Below are 19,853 nucleotides of genomic sequence, written 5' to 3' on the forward strand. Positions count from 1 at the left end.
TACAAGTAGCTATAAGACTAGTTGCTTCCATCATATGGACGAGTATACAACACACTAGTTTATCCAATTATCTCGATGTCCCTCTTGAGTAACCTATGATCGAGATTATTTAGGATTTATATTTAAAGGTGAATTGGTCTTATTATCATGATCTCATCATGATTTGATTCATATTGCACAGATTCATGAACATCATAATATATACAATAAGCAACACAAAATAATAAATAATAATAATAATAATAAGAGTACGTATCATATCACAGGTGTATCATTCACGTAATTGGCTTACAGGACATCTATGACTAGCACCAACACATAGGATAGACAATGGATTATTGTATTGCGATGGATGATGATAATTTGGATGGTTCGCTATTTGATGGATGATGATGCAATCTATGCCACGGAGAAGCCGTGCAGAAGAATTAATCGTTAGGAACTAGGCTACAACAGGATTCTGGTTAAGATCAATTTTAACCAAATCTTACATAAAATTTGATTTTGACCTTATCTTAATTTTGACTTAGTCAAAATTTAGTTTGAACCTCAAATCAATCATATGGATTTTGACTTGATCAACCCTAATTGTGACATAAGTTAGAAATTTAAATTTTGACCATGGTCAATCCTAATTTATGACTGAATTTGTTATTATAACTATAGCCTGATTTAGACTTAATTTGGTTATAATTGAAGTTTTTGACTAATTTTGATCTTGATCAACTTTTTTTTAATTAAACCCTAATTTTGATCTTATTTATCTCTAATCTTGATTAGCTTAATTGGGTTGATGTTTGGCATAAATCTATAAGACCAATTTCGATAAGTCAATCATGAGTTTGTTCAATTAAATATGGTTAATTAACCTAATTTAGGATTCTATATAGTATTAAAAAAATATAAATTATAAATTTATTTTATATTTTTCTGATATAAAATATTAGTAAATCAAGAATCAAAAGTTTATCTAATTATTTTAGTAAGTTATGAAAAATGAAGATTTTAAAAAGTGATGTAATAAAAGAAGAGTTAAAATTATAAAAGAGTCAATTATCAATTGATCTTTAAAAAAAGTAAAGAATAATATTGAATAATAAAGTTAGATTTATAGTTAAATATTTTACTCATAAAAAATATATCAAAGATATTTTTTTAGTTTTAAAATGGACTTATTAAAAATCATCATGATATTAGTAACTTATTATGATTTTAAGTTATATTATATAGATTAAAAATACATTTTATGAATGAAGATGTAGATGAGAAAATTTATATTGAATAATCTAAAAGATAAGCAAATATAAAAGAAAATATTAATTTATAAAATTAAAAATTTTAATTATGAATTTAAACAAACTTTTGGTATATAAATTTATATAATATTATTACTTTATTCATATTTAAAGAAAATACTATTGATCAATATTTATATTTGAAAGTCAGTGAGAATAAGTGTATTATATTGAAAGTCATTAGTATTAAGATATTTATGAATATATTTCAAAGATTGTTAAGAGCATCTCAATATGAATAAATCATTGAAAGATTTAATATATAATTTTTATTTAATTAATAATACACCTATTACTATAGATAAAAATTTTAATCAAAGTCAATGCCCTAATATTTTATATATAATTAAAAATCTATTATATGCTTAAGTATATACTAAATTAGATATCAATTTTGTAATAAAAAATATTGGTAAATATAAAATTACCCATAAATGAAACATTAGATCACAATAACACATTTACACATCAGAAGAAATATATTCTGAATGACATCAAGAGATAGATATGTATTCTAAATTTAATATATTATTATTTACTTTCAGATTTTGATATTAATTTTTTTTTTTTGCATAACTATAATATGATTATAGTTTTATGCTTACATTGACATCTCTACAACTCACGAGAAATTAGAAGATAAAGAGAGACTCTTTAGCATCATTCTTGGATTTGTCTATTAGATTTGATTTTTGAGTCATAAGATGTAGCGCATCTATGTGGAGCAACATCGAGATTGTGAATTGTTAACATCAGACCCTGAAACCACAATCGTGTTACCCTCTTTGATGCTTTCAATAGGTCGTGGCCTGAGGTTTGTAGAAGAGGACAAGGGCTTCTTACTGATGATTCGATATATCTCTGTAAGAATGATCTGAAAGGCCTTCTCCACATTTATGGCCTCGAGGGCAGAGGTCTCGAGGAAGGAGATGCCTTCCTTCTCAGCAAAGCTTTGTGCATCCTCTGAAGTGATCGCACGAAGGTGCTTGAGATCAGTTTTGTTACCGATAAGCATGATGACGATGTTGGAGTCTGCATGATCACGTAGCTCCTTGAGCCACTGATTGGCATTCTCAAAGGACTTGGGTTTGGTTACATCGTAGACGAGGAGTGCCCCAAGGGCACCACGATAGTAAGCACTAGTAATTGCTCGATATCGTTCTTGGCCTGCTGTGTCCCATATTTGTGCTTTCACCATCCTGCCTTCCACCTGAGAAAGACACGAATACAGATATGTTGCTAATAGTATTAAATTTCACATGCAAATACAACAAAACTGCTAATAGTAATTATGAAACCTTCAACATGCAAACACAACAAAGCAGCTTGGTACTTGCTCAAGACCAATTCAGTTGCTAATTGTATTAATTTTTACTTATTTGATGAAATAAACTGCGCATGCAAAGTCCAGTGAGGGCATTTGGAAGGTGTAGGCGGCAAGAGAGCAGGAGTATTTGGAGAAAAAATATATCTACAATGGGCATATCTAGCAGTTCAAGAAGATACACACAACCGAGCCACAATAAACACCTCCATGAATATAACCGAACAAATGTTAGAATTAGAAAAGCTTTTCTTAGCATTTAGATATTAGATTCAAAGAAGACTCATATGTTCACTATGGCCTTAAATAAAGCAAGTGCACAAGATGGTGAATTTGTGTCATATTTCCTAGTGGATTCTCTTCAACAATTAATTATATGTGATGCTCATGAATTTTCTTTTTGCTGGTTAATGTTATAAATTAAAAAGAAATTTTTGCTGTCTTGAACATAGCATATTCTGAGGGAAAAAGAAAGCAATATGCTTACACACAGATACATGCCCTGCAGAAAAAGAAATTACAAGCTTTATGCCGACAGTTCCATTTTCCAAATTTAAGTACAAAAAGCTAGATGAAGAAACAAGAATTTGATAAACTGTCTAATCAGTTCCGCAACCTCCATTACATGCAACAGTATTCTCAGTATGCATATGGGTCAAACATCTAACATGTTTACAGAATAAGAAAGATAATGTAAATCAAATTTCATTTTTTTATTGTGATTCAGCTTGATATAGATACATAAAACTTAAACCATCATGGCTCAGAGTTTAGTATGCATATATGGACCAATATCGATTTGATTCCTTATTATCTCTAGCATTGTTATTCTTGATGTTTCTCCTGGATCTCATCCCCCAAACACATACCATCGAAGAATGTCACTTGTATCTGTAGATTTTGAATGACCACTACACCTTTTAATTCATTTCTTGATACAGTTGTATTTTCTAGGTAGATAATCTGAACTCCGATCAGTGAGTTCCATGGCAAGCATCATCACTTAGGATCACATTCCAGAACTTAAGTTGGTTCCTTCAGTAGTTGGGAACAAGACAAAAATCCAGGACATTTCTAGAATCACACTATACATTTCAGCCAAACACTCATGGAAGGTAAAGGTTCTTTTGGTCTTGGGTCTGAACAAACTAATAGGCAACATTCAGTACATAAAGTATGTGCAACAACAGAATGACTCTGCGTAAGCAACACAATAATTGGCCAAGAAAAAAAGGAGAAGTAATGCATTTATATTGTGGACACAGCCCCAGCCACTTGTTTGGACATCTTAGTTTGTAAGGCCTCAGAAGAGTTGCTAGAGATAAATTCCATAGCAATTATTCTTTGAAGGCAACATCCCGAAGGAAGCAAAACACTGAACCAAGTATTATGTTTGTTGACAAAAAAGGTAAATTTCATGTTTGAGACATACCATCCTGTGGCCTTTTGGTTTACAAAAATCTAGGGCTCATGTTTCGTTACTCAATTATGATGCCACTAATCTTATCCATGAAGCTCCATTCGATAAGAAAGAAAGAAGACAGGATAGTCAGGTAACAAATCAAACGAAAAAACTTCAAATTCAATCACATCTACTAGAGATACCTATCGAAAAACGAGTTTCTGGATTCAAGAATCAGTAAAATCATATAAAGAACCAATCTTTATATCGACATTGGTATGGAAACTCGATTAGGCTCGAAGAAACGCATAGGAATTAAACGAGAGAAGCACGAAATGCTGCGAGAGATCAAATAGGAACCGCATTGAGAAGCTGGTAGACGAAATTGGGGGGGGAGGGATCCGACCTGGAGGGTGCGAGTGGCGAATTCGACGCCGATGGTGGACTTGGAGTCGAGGGAGAAGTGGTTGCGAGTGAAGCGGTAGAGGAGGTTGGATTTGCCGACGCCGGAGTCGCCAATCAACACCACCTTGAACAGGTAATCGAACTCATCCTCCGATTCCCCTCGCGTCGCCATCGCTCTCCCGTCTCTCCTCCTCCGTATCGCTCCTCCTCGTCGTCAAGGTCGCGAGACTCGGATCGGTTCGGGTCGGATGAGAGAGGCCTCGTGTTCGAAATCGTATCCCCCCATTGCCATCTTCCTCCGATAAATACATCGCCGACATTGGCATCAACGAGTTCGCATGGGAGCTCCAAAAATATCCGTCCCCACTCGCTGCCTTCGAAGCATACGTCTTACACGCGTGGTGATTGGATTGTCCATTGGGACCCATGCGGGTCCCGAACTACTCCGCCAGTCATGTCTCGGATATCAGTGCGGTTAAGTTTAGAAGTTTAGGAAGTGCATGTGGCTATTTTTGTCTTTTTATTGTTTGTTTGTTGCCATCAGTTTGAGGATATATATTTTTTGCATCAATTTGCTGTTAAGAGTTCAATGAACAAATAGATAAGTTTGTTACTGAGCTGTAATTTGTTTGGAAAACACTGAATTATTTGATTTCCATTAAATTAGTATGGCAAAATAATAAGATGAAGATACTAATTAATTTAATTGGTAAAAATTTTGATAATATTTTGAATTCAAATCTTATCTTCATCATTTATTTTTATTAAAAATTAGTTTGTTAATAAGTAAGATGAATATCTTAAAAAAAAATTATATAGGTGATGTAGAGGAGAATGTTTGCTAAATAAAAATATTTTGAAATGTATTCTTATATATTTACATGACAACTATGATTAAATGTTGAGTTTAAATTGATCAAAATCTATTTATGTATTATTTATTATGCTATAAGGATATAATACAAAGTCTTACATGAAATGATTGAGAAAATGAGGATGAAATTGGCAATCTCCCATACAAATTTATTTGTAAGACAAAGAATTTATTTCTTTCCTATCATAAATAAATAAGAAAAGTGTTGAGAGATAAGTTGGCAGATTATGAGCACATAAGATATAAATGAGTGTGCAAATTTTTTTCAGATTAATGATCTCAAAATTAGGGCAAAATAAAGAAAAAAAGAAAGTCTCACTAATTTTTTAATATCATTCTTTCATGAGGTTATTTTTCAAATTAAACTTGAATGGAAGCAAAACAAGGCATCAAAGTACAAAAATTTTACACATTAGAAAAGAGGAGAGAGAGAGAGAGAGAGAGAGAGATAATAATGCAACATAATTAATAGTACTGTAATGGTAAATGCTTCTTTCATTTAAATATAGCAGAGCTGATAAAAGAAACACCACAAACAAGGAAATATTGTTTAGCTGTATACATTGACACCAAGAATTTATATGGTTCACAACCACACAAGAATGCAAGTATTATGTATTATTTGAATTAAAGGAGTAAATTGAAAGAAAAAAAATGATAAGAGTGAGATTGATGAGTGAGTTGAGTAGAAAAAAGATCACTGTTCTAAGTTTCCAACTAAACATTCATTAAAAGAACTCAATTTTTTGTTTTTTCATTCCATGATTTCCATATCCAAATAGCCAAAGAGCAAAGAGAGAGAGAGAGAGAGAGAGAGAGAGAGAGAAACTATTGATAAGAATACTGAAGAAAATAGCACAGAAAAAAAAATAGTAAAGAGAAAAAAAAGGGGGAAAAGGTGACTTTTTTGAACATGGAAAGCTTTAGTAGACTGCCACTGTCTTAGTTCACGATTCCACGGCCCTCAGCTGGGGTCTCAGGCCGCCGCTCCGCCTGCTTCGGCTGCTGCACCGCCACCGGTCCCGGGAGCCCTCGGCCGCGGCGTGGGCGCCTCCAGCCTACCGTCGATGCAAGGGGCGCATCTCCGCTCGAACCACCCCTCCAGGTCGTAGTGACCGTACCCCATGATGGTCCGGCCGGAGCACAGCCGCCCCACGATCCCCGCGATCACCCCCAGCACCATGATCACCGCCAGCACGGCGATCACCGGCCCAACGGACCCGCCGTGGGATCTGTAGCTCTCCACGTACAGCGGCGGCGGAGGCGGCTGCGACTGCTGGAATGGGAGCGACATCCGAAGAAAAAGAACCCTGAAAACTCGATCTTTCGCAGCCACGTAGTGTAATGGCACAAAAAGAACGGATCTTTGGATTGGCAAACCACAAAAAAATGGTATCTTGATGCAAATAGGCCGAATCAGTCTTTGAACAGATTCCCGGCGCAAACAAGGCCTGGTAAAGGCGACAAAACGAATTCTGGATTTTGAGGAAGATTGAAAAGAAACCTGTTGGCAAAACGAGATCTTTTTTCCTTTTTGGCTTCTTTGGAGCTCAAACTGAGCTCCTCGAACTCCAAAGAACTACCGTAACCCCACTGCAAGCCTCGGCAAATCAATCCCTAAGATCCTTCAATGGAGATTCGGTAGCAATATCCGGATTTCAGAGGCAAAGAAGAGGGGAAATGAGCGGCTTTTGGCGAAAAGGTGGGGTTTCTGCAAGCTTGCCTGCAAGAGAAGAAGGCTTTAGCCGTGATCCAGGACTGGCTGGAGCTCGACCCAGATGGACTACGCGCTCGACGCGTGTCCTATCCGACGGCAAGGGATTGTCCTAATGGTCGGTGTCACCATGCGTCGTACTAACTCTGCAGAGCTGAACGTTATAGTGGACACTTTCCCTTCTTTACTGCCACGGAGCACAGCCCCAACCCCAGCCATTGTTCTCCATCAGCGAGATTCCTGAGAGCTCTCTAAAGATCATCTCGACAACTTCGCTACAGGGGAAGGCTTCCTTTGGCGCAAGGTTTGGTGTGGCTTTCCGAGTGCTGTATATATAGCCTGAGAACCATGGCATGCTTCAAAAGAGTCGATGTTCAACGGATCGATCTGGCTAGGGAACGTAAGAAGGAGGACGGACTAGGATGGGGTGTGTAAGGATCAGAGATTCGTCGACTGAAAGGTGGGGACGAATTAACCCAGTCAAAGATTTACTGAAGAACCAAAGGAAGAATGTGCACAGAAGGAAAACATACAAAGGAAACAAGAAAGAAACTCGATGATGTTGACGAGACGCAAGCAGACTCCATGGTCGGTGGAAAGTAAGTAGAAGAAATCTAGAACTGGAACTGTTTGACATGTCCTTTTACGTAGCACATGCCTGAAAGGATCCTGCTTTGTCCTGCGGATGTTGTTGTTTCATCAATGAAGCATGCTCGATGAGTCATTGGGACCCCATTCCATGCTGGATAGAATGGACTGGACATGCAATTTATCTGATAAAGAAGGAAGAATTAGAGTGGAGTTTGGATGAGAAGTGATTGTGAACTAAATTGATTGGTGGATGCACACCAGTCTCTGAATCTTAGGGAAGAAACACAACTTAGAGGGCAACATACCAGCTCTGGTGGTCTTCCTCCATCCTCATTGACACCAAAGAGGTTACTTAGTATTAGTTCCCTTAAAATCTCTCCCTGCTTAGTCTATGACCTTCAGTTCAACCTCTTCATGCAATCACACCTTCCTGTCTATTGTTAAGTCTCAGCGCTGCATTAGGTATAAACCCTTTTAAGACCTCTACTCCTTTCTATAGTTACCTTTAATTAATTTATCCTTTAAAAGATTTGTGAAATTTAAGTCATTGCATATGGTTGTTAGTGAGAAATGTGTAGGAGTTGATTGTTCTTCCTTTTCTTGTCCATTTAAATATGTTATTGACTGGTGTACTCAACATCAAACTGATTCTTGGAGAACAAAAATCTGCATCTGCACCTAAAAAAAAAAAAATCTGAGATACTTTTATAGTCAGATCAATTCTGGAATTTTTCCATGTTAAAGGTGAGTTCGAAATCTTATCACATCATGTTGTGATTTCCATATTGCCATGAAGTTCAGAACACTTTTACCTTTTTGGCATTCACAAGTACTGATTGTGCACTGATATTATACATGCGAAGATATATATAATACACACAAACACGAAGACACACTAAAGACTACTATGTATTTAGATGGCAATCTGATAAATTGATTCTATCTCTCAGAAATGTATGTTTCTGTGACCCTCCGATTAAGAACTCGTAAAATGCCACAGATAATGGATGCCCATTTGAGAATTATTTGGCTAATTTACAATTGTCTTTTCTTCCTCAACCATTATCCTCCAATTAAGAGTTTGTTATATGCTACAGTTTTTTTGCTCTTGTCATGTGCAATTGTCTTTTTTCCCTCAACCCTTTATTAGTGTTTATCTGAAATGCCTTCACATTCCAAAGTCTCCCAACTGTTGCCACTCTGTCACTGTTAAACAACTCTGATAAATCTTCTCTTCTTTGATAAAACTCTGACAAATCTTAGTGACACACAACTTCTTGGATTCCTATTATTTAACATAATACAGTTGTTTACATTTCCGAGTCAGCTAATTTTGTGTTTTACATTTTCTTCTACCTGATCTTGCAAAGTTCCCAAATTTTCAAGATATGAAAAGCTGACATTGTTCCCCAAAGCTTAAATTCTAACTGAGAATAGATTGTACATCTTTTTGTCCTTGAATAATGATTAGGAAGAAAAATATAAGCCACAAGTTCTTGTAAGACCAATAGGTCTCTCCAACGATAAAATTAAGCAAAAGATTATGGAAATCGACTGTGTATTTACATGTTTATTGCTTGTTAATTTTTAATAACCAAGTATATAGCAACTAATAAACACAGATCTTTCTCATGAGTTACAGTCATTCATGAATTCACAGGCTTGTTGTTAAGGATCAGGACAAATCATGCATATAGTATCACAAATATTGTATGCTGTTGTAAAATCAAAATGAAAGCCATGTGTATCACTGTAAAGACCATGAAACAATTGGATTTAGTAACAGGAAAAGGCTCCTTCTTTCACAGTTGAGAAAAGAATAACTTCTTTCCTGCACAAAAAAGACCAAGAAAACAAGTGGAAGATTTGATATGCAGCCTATCTTTCTTTTTTCTTGGTGCTGAAAGAGGAGATAAACTTATGACACAAATGGCAGGCAGCAGCACAATGCAGATCACCAAGTACCATTAATGCATGCAACGAAACAGGGGCTTCCATACTTTCCGGCCTTGGCCTGCGGCGAGTAGAGCTCCAGGGAGATGTCTTCTGACAAGTTGCGACTCCGGTGGCTCTTGTGATCTCCCTTGAAGCTTCCAAGCTTGATCGGTGGTGGTCGCATGATCTTGAAGCTGTTATTTCTGCTGAACCAATGAGTGGCACTTGAAGGGGATGAATTTCAAGCACTGGTGTCTCCTCCTTGATCTCCTGATTGCTTTGTAGATGCATGTGATCAGTCCTTCCATTGTCGACAATGGTTGGAAGCTTCAGGCTCTGGTGCATGTGTAGGCAATGAACCTTCTGCAATGGCTTTCTCAGACAAGTGAAGACCTTGACGAGTTTATTCTTCTTAGTAATTCTTAATTATTATGGACAAGTCATAGATCTTGTCTCAGATTGTAATTTGTGTTTCTCTGTAAATTATGTATGAGGCTAATCAAGATTTGTGATGATGACAAAGTTGACATTTGTGATTTCTTACAAGACCGTTACAGTATGGTTTGTCATCTCAGTATTGCCAGCTGATGATTGTTGTACAATGATTCTAGGTGTGTGAGAAGAACAGAGACATCCTACCACACTGTGACACTTTCCACATAATTATGCCCTCAGAAATCCCCTCAAGCACATTTTGATGTCTGCAACAGGAAGAAGTCATAGTGCTGATAGCATGCCTCTGTCATGCACTTCACCAATCTCAGCCTCTCTCTCCTCAACAATTAGTGGTCCTGACTTGACCTGCATCAGGGAAGGCAAACTGTGTCATGGAGATGTCAAGGGGATCAACCAGAAGTCTTCTGGTCCTGACTTGACCTGCATCAGGGAAGGCAAACTGTGTCATGGAGATGTCAAGGGGATCAACCAGAAGTCTTCTTTGTTGACATCATGAACATAGCATTCAAGCAAGATTGGACTGTATCATGAGTTTGTATGATGAATGAAGTATTTACTGAACTCATATAATTATATTTTTGAAGGGAAAAGAATCATTTGACTATTAGTGTCAGAATTCTATGAAGTGGTGCCAATTTAATCCAATATAAAAAATGAAAGAAGAATTGAATTAATTTATTTTTAACAAATTAATGAGTTGATTATCCCATCAATTCGGATTGTGATAGATTTGAATCATCTTGAAAGATAGCATATATATTTTTATATGAAAAGGTATACTCTATTATGGTCTAAAATAAGTTCATAAGAATTTGACGAGTATAATATCTAGATTTAAATATTTTTAAATTAATAATTTAGATATAACAAATTAATAAGTCAATTATCCCGTTAGGTTATAACGGAATAAGTCTGCATAAATCATTTTGAATGACAATATACATATTTTTATATGAAAAGGTGTACTCTCACATAGATAGAAGTTGATTTTTTTAGATATAGAATTATTATGAATTAAATTAAATATAATAATGAATGATACATAGTAGGGCATGATTCAACCATGAAAACTTATTTTCAATATATATGCCACACCATCCAAAATTATTGTCAAGTTCAAATTTTGGAGGGTAAATCAATATTTTATTTTACAGAGATCATATTTACCTCAATATATTTTAGGTTGTATTAACTACATCAGAATTTAAGTTATTATTAAATGATATGTTAAAAGACTTAAAAAGGCCCAGCCCAACCCATTTGCCTAATGGGCTCTTGGAATCCGTTTCCCTGTCACCTCTCTTTAGGCCAATCCGTTTCCCCATTCCCATCCTTTTAAACGCCGCTTCCTTCGCTTCCTTCCTTTTTCCTGTCTCCTTACTCGTCTCCAAAATGACCTATTTACCCTTGGAACATAGGGATATATCATATATTCTCTTCAAATATTAAGATCTATACTCACATCAGTCACTACCAATAATTAATATAAAAAATTAATTTTAATGTAAGATAATTAAATGAATGAACTATTTTTTTATTTTTTTTTATCATATTTATATCAATTAGAGTTTCAACTAAAGAGATAATACGGAAATATATGGCGCGGATATATGCGTAATTTAGCCCAAAAGGGACCCGTAATAAAGATGGAAGAGTCTCTTCCTTCGTGGAGGAGTCGTCATTCCTGCTCTCGGAGCAAAGCAGGCATCTTGTGTTCTGTCGCCTCCCCTTCGTCTTCTCCGTTTAGTCTCTAGCAGAGAGATCTCCTTGCCGTGTGTGTCGCTCTCTCGTTCTCGCCATGGATGAGGAGTACGACGTGATCGTCCTCGGGACCGGGCTCAAGGAGTGCATCCTCAGCGGCCTCCTCTCCGTCGATGGCCTCAAGGTCCCGCCCCTCTCTTGATCTGATTTCTTTTCTTTAGGGTTTCAATCTGTTGTTTGGATTCGGCCATGGTCACGCTCGTCCGCCGGCTAGGACCCCTTTTCAACGACCAAGATTCGTTCATGGGTTCCCTGTTTTCTTGGTGTTGGTCTAGGTGTCGTGTTCTGGAATTGTTTGTTTCTCGCAGATAGTTGGTGGCACTTTCTGCTTGTTCCGGTGTTGTTTCGTTGAGTCGCTGAATTCACCTTGGAAGATCGGATCTTGATGTTAAGCCGCTGAAGTTACCTTCACAGATCGGATCTTGATGTTACGTCGCTGAATTTACCTCGAATGATTGGATCTTGATATGTTCTGCCAAGCGGGGCTCTTCTCTGCTTCATCTGGACTTCATGTTGCTTCTTTGACTTCATTTTGAAGCGGGATTCTAGACCATACTTGGGGTCAACATGTCCTTTAGATGCAAGGGTTTAGAAATGCGTTGTTGGATCGATCTGGCGAGAAATTTATAGCAAAAGCTGTGGAAGTACGATGTTCTTTATGGCTGCTTCTGACAAGTGCTTGATCACTTGAGTTGATTTCAACCCGAAGTTGATTGTTATGCATTATAAATGCAATTATGATTGTATCGATCCTTCTGTTTGGTACAGCTTCAACAATGGCAGTCATCGTTAAGCTTGAGAAGTAGGAACAGAACTGCTCGTCGTGTTGTTTCAATTAATATGTTCCTTTAGTTTGGTGCTTGTTTGATTTTTATGTAGACTTCATAAAACTTACATTTTATCGCAACTTGTTTTCATTTGAACTTACAGTCAACTCAATTGTTACCCCCACTGAAAAGATTCCATGGCTTCACCAACAATTAGGCATTTGCAGTTTCTATTTAGTTTCCATTTTTTAATTTATTTTTGAAGCTACTGCAGCAGATTTGCTGTATTCTTAAATATGAATTAACATCTTACCCTTGCTTGGTCTTAAATTGTTAACCAAGCTGTCTTATTATTTTCTTAGTATATTGAATTGTTTCTGGGTCCATTTTTATTGTTTTTGTTGTTTATAGAATATAAATTTGCTGAACTTCCAAACATATTGACAAAAAGGTTGTTGAACTTTTTTTTTGACATTTTCTGCAAACTTGTCGATACTGATAAATAAATATTTATTTGATCATGATCCAGCATCATAACTTGGCTATATATATATATATATATATATATATATATATATATGCAAAGGCATGAAAAAGTTTGTTGATTATTATTTCTAATTCATTGTATGATCAAAAAAGTTCTTGACTTCACAATATATCACTTCCAACTTCATGCTGCAGAGTCAAAATTAGTATCCATTGTTTTAGGTTCTGCCTCAAAGGAAGTATGCTTTTATTTCAAGTTCCAGTTACTACTCTTTAATTCAATCAAATACTTGCAAACTTCTAATTCCTTTTGCTGGTTGCATTTCATATCATGAATGATGAACTTTTGATGCCAGTATGCAAATAGGTGTAAATGCTTTCTTGGTTTCTGTGGAATCTTTTACTCCAAATCTGGTGATCTTTTGCTATTATAAGATCGCAGCTGTATAGCATCCTTTTCCTTGTCAAAGTATGATATAGGTACAGAAAGTTTGTCATGAGGAAATTATTAGTTCTAACTTTGTTCTTAATATTTTGCTATTTTGTTGGCTCTTAACTGATGTAAGATATACTTTTTGCCCTCATCTTCCAGTAAGAAGAGCAGCTTTCCTAGTGTTTAAGATAAAAAAAGGAGGATATATGTTGTTATTGAACTTCTATTTACTGGATTTATATCATACTATTAAGGCATGCTGGTTACTTTTGTATGGGGAAAAACATGTAGATATTCTGCTGAGAAATCACGAGAATTATCTTAAATGTGCATATTCTTCTTCTTAGCAGTTTCTTTTTTAATTTGCTAAAACATATTTACTTGCATGTGTTACAGGTTCTACACATGGATAGAAATGATTACTATGGAGGAGAGTCAACCTCACTCAATCTTGTCCAGGCATGCAACTATTCTGGATCTCATTGGATGTTATTGATCATAAACATGTGCAATGATTGGACCTGCCTAGATGTCAATGTCAAACACTCTGATATTACATAACTATGCTAGATCGAATTTTTTAATTGATAAAAAGAGAAGCCATTTCACCCTAAGATGAAAAAGGATGGTGGTTCTCCAGTGCTTTTAAAGAAGAAAAGGGATTGCTATGAGTCAGTAGTTGTTTGTACTGAGATCATTAAGAAAAGGAGATTGGATTACGTAATTATTCTCTACAATATTGTTTTCATCTAGAGTTACACTTGAAGTGACAATCAATTGATTATTAATTATCTTACATTTTTCTGAACTTCCTATACTGTTCCTTTCTTTGGCAGCTCTGGAAAAGGTTCAGAGGTAGTGATAAGCCTCCAGCACATCTGGGATCTAGTAGAGATTACAATGTTGATATGATTCCAAAGGTTTGTTCCTTTGTTTCATTTCTCTAAGCATGATTATCACATAGATTAACATTGTCTTACATGCTCTTTGGTAAAATATTACATCAAAATGAGGTGTTAGAGTAGATTTGGATTTGGTTGGGGGAGGGTGTGGGAATTGGTCTCGGTTTTGATTGGATTGGGGGCTAGGTGAGGGAATTGTGTTTGGATTGGGTTTGGTGATTTGGGTTGCTTGGGCTACTTCAAGTGGGTGCCTGGGATGTCTAGAGCCTCAATTGTGGGTAGCTCCACCAGGGCTAGCCGAAGGTGCCTCCCTCAGGGCCATATGAGGTGCTTGGGCCTTGCCTTACGTCCCTCACTTGTTTGAACACCTAGGAGAAGTGCTGGAGTGCCTCTTGATGTCACTGTTTGGTTCAGTCTTTAAACTCTACAGTTTTTTCTCACAGTTAGTGGAAATAATCAATTGAAGCAATGAAATCAATTTTGGGGCTTATACTATGTTTTTTCATGTCTGCATGTTCTGTTGTGAATTGTGATTTTGAAAGTAACATATTAATCATTCTGTTGCTAGTTTATGATGGCCAATGGTATTTTGGTTCGCACACTTATACATACTGATGTCACAAAATATCTATCTTTCAAAGCTGTGGATGGTAGCTACGTCTTCAATAAAGGAAAGGTATTATTGATCTTTGTTCTTTTTCTGTCATCATTAAGTTGTTATTTGTCACACTTGCTGGCTTCTCAAAATGCTTACATATAATATCTGCTCCTTTTTCTATTGGTATAGATCCACAAGGTTCCTGCCACTGACATGGAGGCATTGAGATCTCCTTTAATGGGCTTGTTTGAGAAGCGTCGAGCTCGAAAATTCTTCATCTATGTCCAAGACTATGATGAAAATGACCCTAAGACGCATGAAGGTTTGGACCTTACAAGAGTGACAACAAAAGAACTTATCTCGTGGGTATCCTTTAATCATTGATTGCATTTATTAGTACAATCGCAGGAAGTTCTTGTCTTTGCATAAATAGGATTAATTGATGCAGTTCTGGTAAATGAAAGTTTATCTGCAGCTTCACATGCTGTTTTATTCTTCAACATCCTTTATGTTTTACCTTCCTATATAAGGTATAATTGTTTTATCAGAAGAGTTGTAATTATAAGACACCTCTAGCGAACAAGTAGAAATGTAAGAGGTTTTCTGTTTGTTTCGGATAAGTCTTTGATATTGACAAAGATCTTTTTTAAACAATGCATATACATGCCAGAAAAAAGAAGCAAAGAGTAATGTATATAACCTATTATGCTCTCAAATGATTTGGCAAAGGGCAAATTAAACTCATATGGAGAGTAATTCTTTAGGATAAATTTTCTTCTAAATGAATGATAGATTGTACAGTATCAGACACCATAAGTGGGAGTGTTTTTTGTGAGGAAAGAAGCTTGCTAGTAATGGAGAAGAAGATAACATTTAACATTATAAAATCATAAGCTTCTTAGGCTTTGCTCATAACTTGATGGATCACTTTTACTAAAGAAGGAATTGGATGTTGGGTTTTGCCATACAGCAAATAGAATATCTTCTTTTTCTCGATTTGATACTAAGAGTTTTGTTTAATCAGAGGGGGTTTGTCCCTTTAGTGACTTTGGGAGGTAAACACTCTGAAGTTGGTTGTCCGCTATTTAGATTCTTAGCAATATCTTTTTCTACGTAATGTTAGACTATGAAGATGACTTTTAATATGAAAAGAAATACAAGAAAAATTTATGTGGTTACTACTAATGACTAAATCTTCCTCCAGGAGTTAATTTTGTGTAGTTGTCAATTTCTTGGCAAGGACAGTTTGTACTGTCTACGTGATAGTAGTTAAATCCATGGTTTGCAGTACCGGTCCGTACCACTCGTACCCGGGCGGTACGTACCGGTCCGACAGACTTTCGGTACACTGATCATATGTTACCGTTCCGGTACTGTGGCAGTACTGTAGAACTGCTACAGTGCTCGGCACGCCTGAATATACCGCTCGGTACACCTGGGTGTACCGAGCGGTATACCGTACCGTACCGGTACCGAGCCCAGATCGAAACTCCGGTACGGTACGGTATTGCGAACCTTGGTTAAATCTGTTACCATTCACTTAATCCTTTCAGTAACTGCTATTTTGTTTATCATTGTGAAATTTCTGTTACATTTTAGTTGATCAGTGGTTTCCTTGCATGTTGAATTTTTCATATTTTTTCCCAGTTCGTCAGAAAGGATGATAAATAACAATAATATTTTTTTAATAATTCTATATACTTGCAACTTGGGTCTAGGATTTAAAATTCTCCTTGGTTTGGGACATTTTTTTAATTTTTCAGAACCTTAAATTAAAATGAGATTCTCTATCTTGCAGCAATAAATTGAGATTTGCTATATCGATTATGGTTTTTGATTGTTGAAAATTTTTTCTTCATTGCTTTTTGACAGAGAATTATCACTTGTATACTGTTGATCTGTTTCATTAGAAATCATCAGTTCACTTAACCATTTCTGTCATAACAATGTACCTAGTTCCTTGCGCTAGCAACTAAATGTGACGTTTCTTTGTTGGCCAGAAAATATGGTTTGGATGACAACACAATTGATTTCATTGGACACGCCTTGGCCCTTCATAGAGATGATCGATATCTGTATGAACCTGCACTTGATACTGTGAAAAGGATGAAGGTACTTATTGCCAAGTCCATGATACAAAGTTATTTAGGATTCAATTACTATCATATCATCGTTCCTGTCAATTTCTGTTGAACAATGGGTTCATTACTTATTTGTTTTTCAAACATTTAGAAAAAAATACTGAATGTATTAGTAAAAGAAGTACACCATATTTGTCAAAATCTTTGTGCTACCAATCTTGATTCCTTTCATTATTCGGATTCAAACACAAACCAGTCAACAGAAAGTGGCATTATCTTAACTCACAGATGAGACTGCTAAGTGGGTTGGAAAATGTACAAGCATCACCAACAATTAACAATAGCTATATACATAATTTTGGTAAGAGAGTTGAATACTCCAAGTAGCTTAAACAATGTAAATCCTGTTCTGATTCTTTGTTTACTTGAAAACAGTCCTTCTTATGGTACTACACAGATATGCATAAAAATTGCTCTGTAGCTGTTACTATGTGCTTATTTAGATTTTTTCCTTGTCAATTTCATTTGCACTCAGTGATTTGTCCTTCTTGTCTGGTGTCTGTATGTCTATTAGTTTGTTTTGTAGTTATCTGCTTTATATTCAAATTAATGCACATCTGCATATTTCGTGTTGTTTTTCTAAGTGAGAACTGCTGATAATTCTTAATGAGACTGACTTGATTTGTTGCTCGTTGTGGTGTGTTGCTGGTACTAATGTTGGTATCGCTACATGTAATAGCTCTATTCAGAATCCTTAGCTCGTTTTCAAGGAGGCTCACCGTACATATATCCTTTATATGGACTAGGAGAGTTACCACAGGTTTGTCATTCAATTTCACAATCTGCATTATGAGAAAATATTCTTCTGATTTTCTTGTGTTCTCACTGGACTTACAGGCTTTTGCTCGCCTTAGTGCTGTTTATGGTGGGACATACATGTTGAACAAGCCAGAATGCAAGGTATCTGTTGGTGTCACTTTATGCTTATCATTGCTTCACATATTATGGAGGCAAAAAGCACCAGATTGTCATCTTTATTGCTACAGTACCCATGCTCTGGTTAATTTAGTTTTTGCATTGTCATAGCTAATATATTTTTGACCAATCCAGGTTGAATTTGATATGGAAGGAAAAGCTTGTGGTGTGACATCAGAAGGGGAAACAGCTCGATGCAAGAAAGTTGTATGTGATCCTTCCTACTTACCAAACAAGGTAAAGCATCTTCAGTTTACATTTAAATGAAGTTAGTTTAATAGTAGGTGGTAGATCCACTGGGATAGCGGTGGTATAGTTGCAAGGTACAAACAAGGTAAATCATCTTCAGTTTATATTGAAATGTAGTTTAATAGTTGGTGGTAGGAGGATAATTGTGGTATAGTTGCAAAGTACCTGCTTTGGTGAATAATTGCTACTGAGACTGCTGTAACGGACTAGTGTGATGTCAAATTTGCTAATATAAGATTCAAAGTTGTTAAACATATTGCTAAGCGGCTTTTGATTGATAGGTTAGGAAGGTGGGAAAGGTTGCAAGGGCAATCGCCATTATGAGCCATCCGATCCCAAATACAGATGAGTCTCATTCAGTGCAGGTTATATTGCCACAGAAGCAACTTGGACGCAAGTCTGACATGTGAGCCTTCCCAGAGCAAATCATTTCTCTTTTCATATGCAATCAAATTCTTTCTGCGATACATCTTCCTTTTTATTATTTAATTTTTCAGTTCATTATATTTCATGATTCCATTTCTTTTGGTTTGACAGGTATCTATTCTGTTGTTCTTACTCTCATAATGTTGCCCCCAAAGGGAAGTTTATTGCCTTTGTCTCCACAGAAGCTGAGACTGATAGGCCAGAGGTGGAGCTGAAGCCCGGGATTGACCTACTTGGACCAGTAGATGAGTTATTTTTTGAGACTTATGATCGATATGAACCTGTAAATGAACCTTCACTGGATCATTGCTTCATCTCAGCCGTAAGTGCCCATGATATTTCTTTGTTACATTTTTTTAATTTAAATTGGTGACCGTTTAACAAGTCTAATAATGCAGAGTTATGATGCAACAACCCACTTTGAATCAACTGTCACCGACGTCCTTTCAATGTATACGATGATCACTGGAAAGGTACCCCTTTTGCAAGGTTCTATTGATTCAATTTCTATTGAATTTGAACAAGTTCTTACGCCTTTCATTTCGCCACAGACTGTTGATCTCAGCGTGGATCTGAGTGCCGCTAGTGCTGCTGAGGAATGAGGGCCGCAACTTGTGCATGATAATTTTTCTTGATCGAGCTCTCACTATGTTATTTCACAAGACAATTTGACGACCTGTGGCACTCAAAAAAAGAAAAAACAAGCGAAGCTGGGTTGGTTGTTTCATTTTATCATGGGGACTTACAAATGCTTTTCTAAATAGTGATATGTTGAATCATTTGAAGTACTTAACAATGGACCTTTGCTATCATCTCATATTGATTCATGCTCCTGTGGTGCTCTGATTCCATGCCCTTTTGAGAACATATTCTTCTCGTCTCCAGTTACTATGGTATATGCCAAACATTCTTTTTTCCTATCTGAAATTTGAGGAACAAGCTGATAAAATTATCAAGTTCGGCATGTATTTGAGCAACTTCTTGGATGGTGATGGATCATAGAAAGTCGTTTCAAAATAAGTCTTCCAAGACTCTTCAAACATGTGTACGTGTATGTATATATATGTATGTGTGCATGATGTACGCAAACTCTAGCGTCAAGATTATCAAACTCGAAGAAATACAGGAGAAGAAAAAGTCAATGCAGTCTTTGCTGCATTTACAAGCATGGCATAAGAT

The 19,853-nt window shown here is 36.2% G+C and overlaps 3 protein-coding genes and 1 long non-coding RNA gene across 4 annotated transcripts; 2 read left to right on the plus strand and 2 right to left on the minus strand.

Moving 5' to 3' along the window:
- Positions 1-1,912: 1,912 nt before the first annotated feature.
- LOC135616243 (ras-related protein RABA2a-like) lies at positions 1,913-4,709 on the minus strand. Its single transcript, XM_065115436.1, has 2 exons — positions 4,428-4,709; positions 1,913-2,505 (listed from the first exon to the last, which is right to left on the minus strand). Exons 1-2 carry the CDS (start codon positions 4,596-4,598, stop codon positions 2,011-2,013), a joined length of 666 nt encoding a protein of 221 aa, XP_064971508.1. The 5' UTR covers positions 4,599-4,709; the 3' UTR covers positions 1,913-2,010.
- Positions 4,710-6,276: 1,567 nt separating this feature from the next.
- Positions 6,277-6,594, minus strand: LOC135616423 (uncharacterized). Its single transcript, XM_065115617.1, has one exon. It carries the CDS (start codon positions 6,592-6,594, stop codon positions 6,277-6,279), a length of 318 nt encoding a protein of 105 aa, XP_064971689.1.
- A 572-nt stretch (positions 6,595-7,166) lies between these two features.
- Positions 7,167-10,086, plus strand: LOC135616244 (uncharacterized). Its single transcript, XR_010488305.1, has 2 exons — positions 7,167-8,067; positions 9,542-10,086. It is a non-coding gene; the product is annotated as an uncharacterized LOC135616244 (long non-coding RNA).
- Positions 10,087-11,661: 1,575 nt separating this feature from the next.
- On the plus strand, positions 11,662-19,501 carry LOC103992652 (guanosine nucleotide diphosphate dissociation inhibitor 2). The gene is made up of 13 exons (XM_065118497.1): positions 11,662-11,881; positions 13,840-13,902; positions 14,280-14,363; positions 14,914-15,021; positions 15,133-15,305; positions 16,944-17,055; positions 17,764-17,844; positions 17,922-17,984; positions 18,135-18,236; positions 18,530-18,654; positions 18,786-18,996; positions 19,073-19,147; positions 19,226-19,501. Exons 1-13 carry the CDS (start codon positions 11,795-11,797, stop codon positions 19,274-19,276), a joined length of 1,335 nt encoding a protein of 444 aa, XP_064974569.1. The 5' UTR covers positions 11,662-11,794; the 3' UTR covers positions 19,277-19,501.
- The last annotated feature ends 352 nt before the right edge of the window (positions 19,502-19,853 follow it).

The sequence above is a fragment of the Musa acuminata genome, chromosome BXJ2-7 (assembly GCF_036884655.1).
Source record: "Musa acuminata AAA Group cultivar baxijiao chromosome BXJ2-7, Cavendish_Baxijiao_AAA, whole genome shotgun sequence".
NCBI classification, from domain to species: domain Eukaryota; kingdom Viridiplantae; phylum Streptophyta; class Magnoliopsida; order Zingiberales; family Musaceae; genus Musa; species Musa acuminata.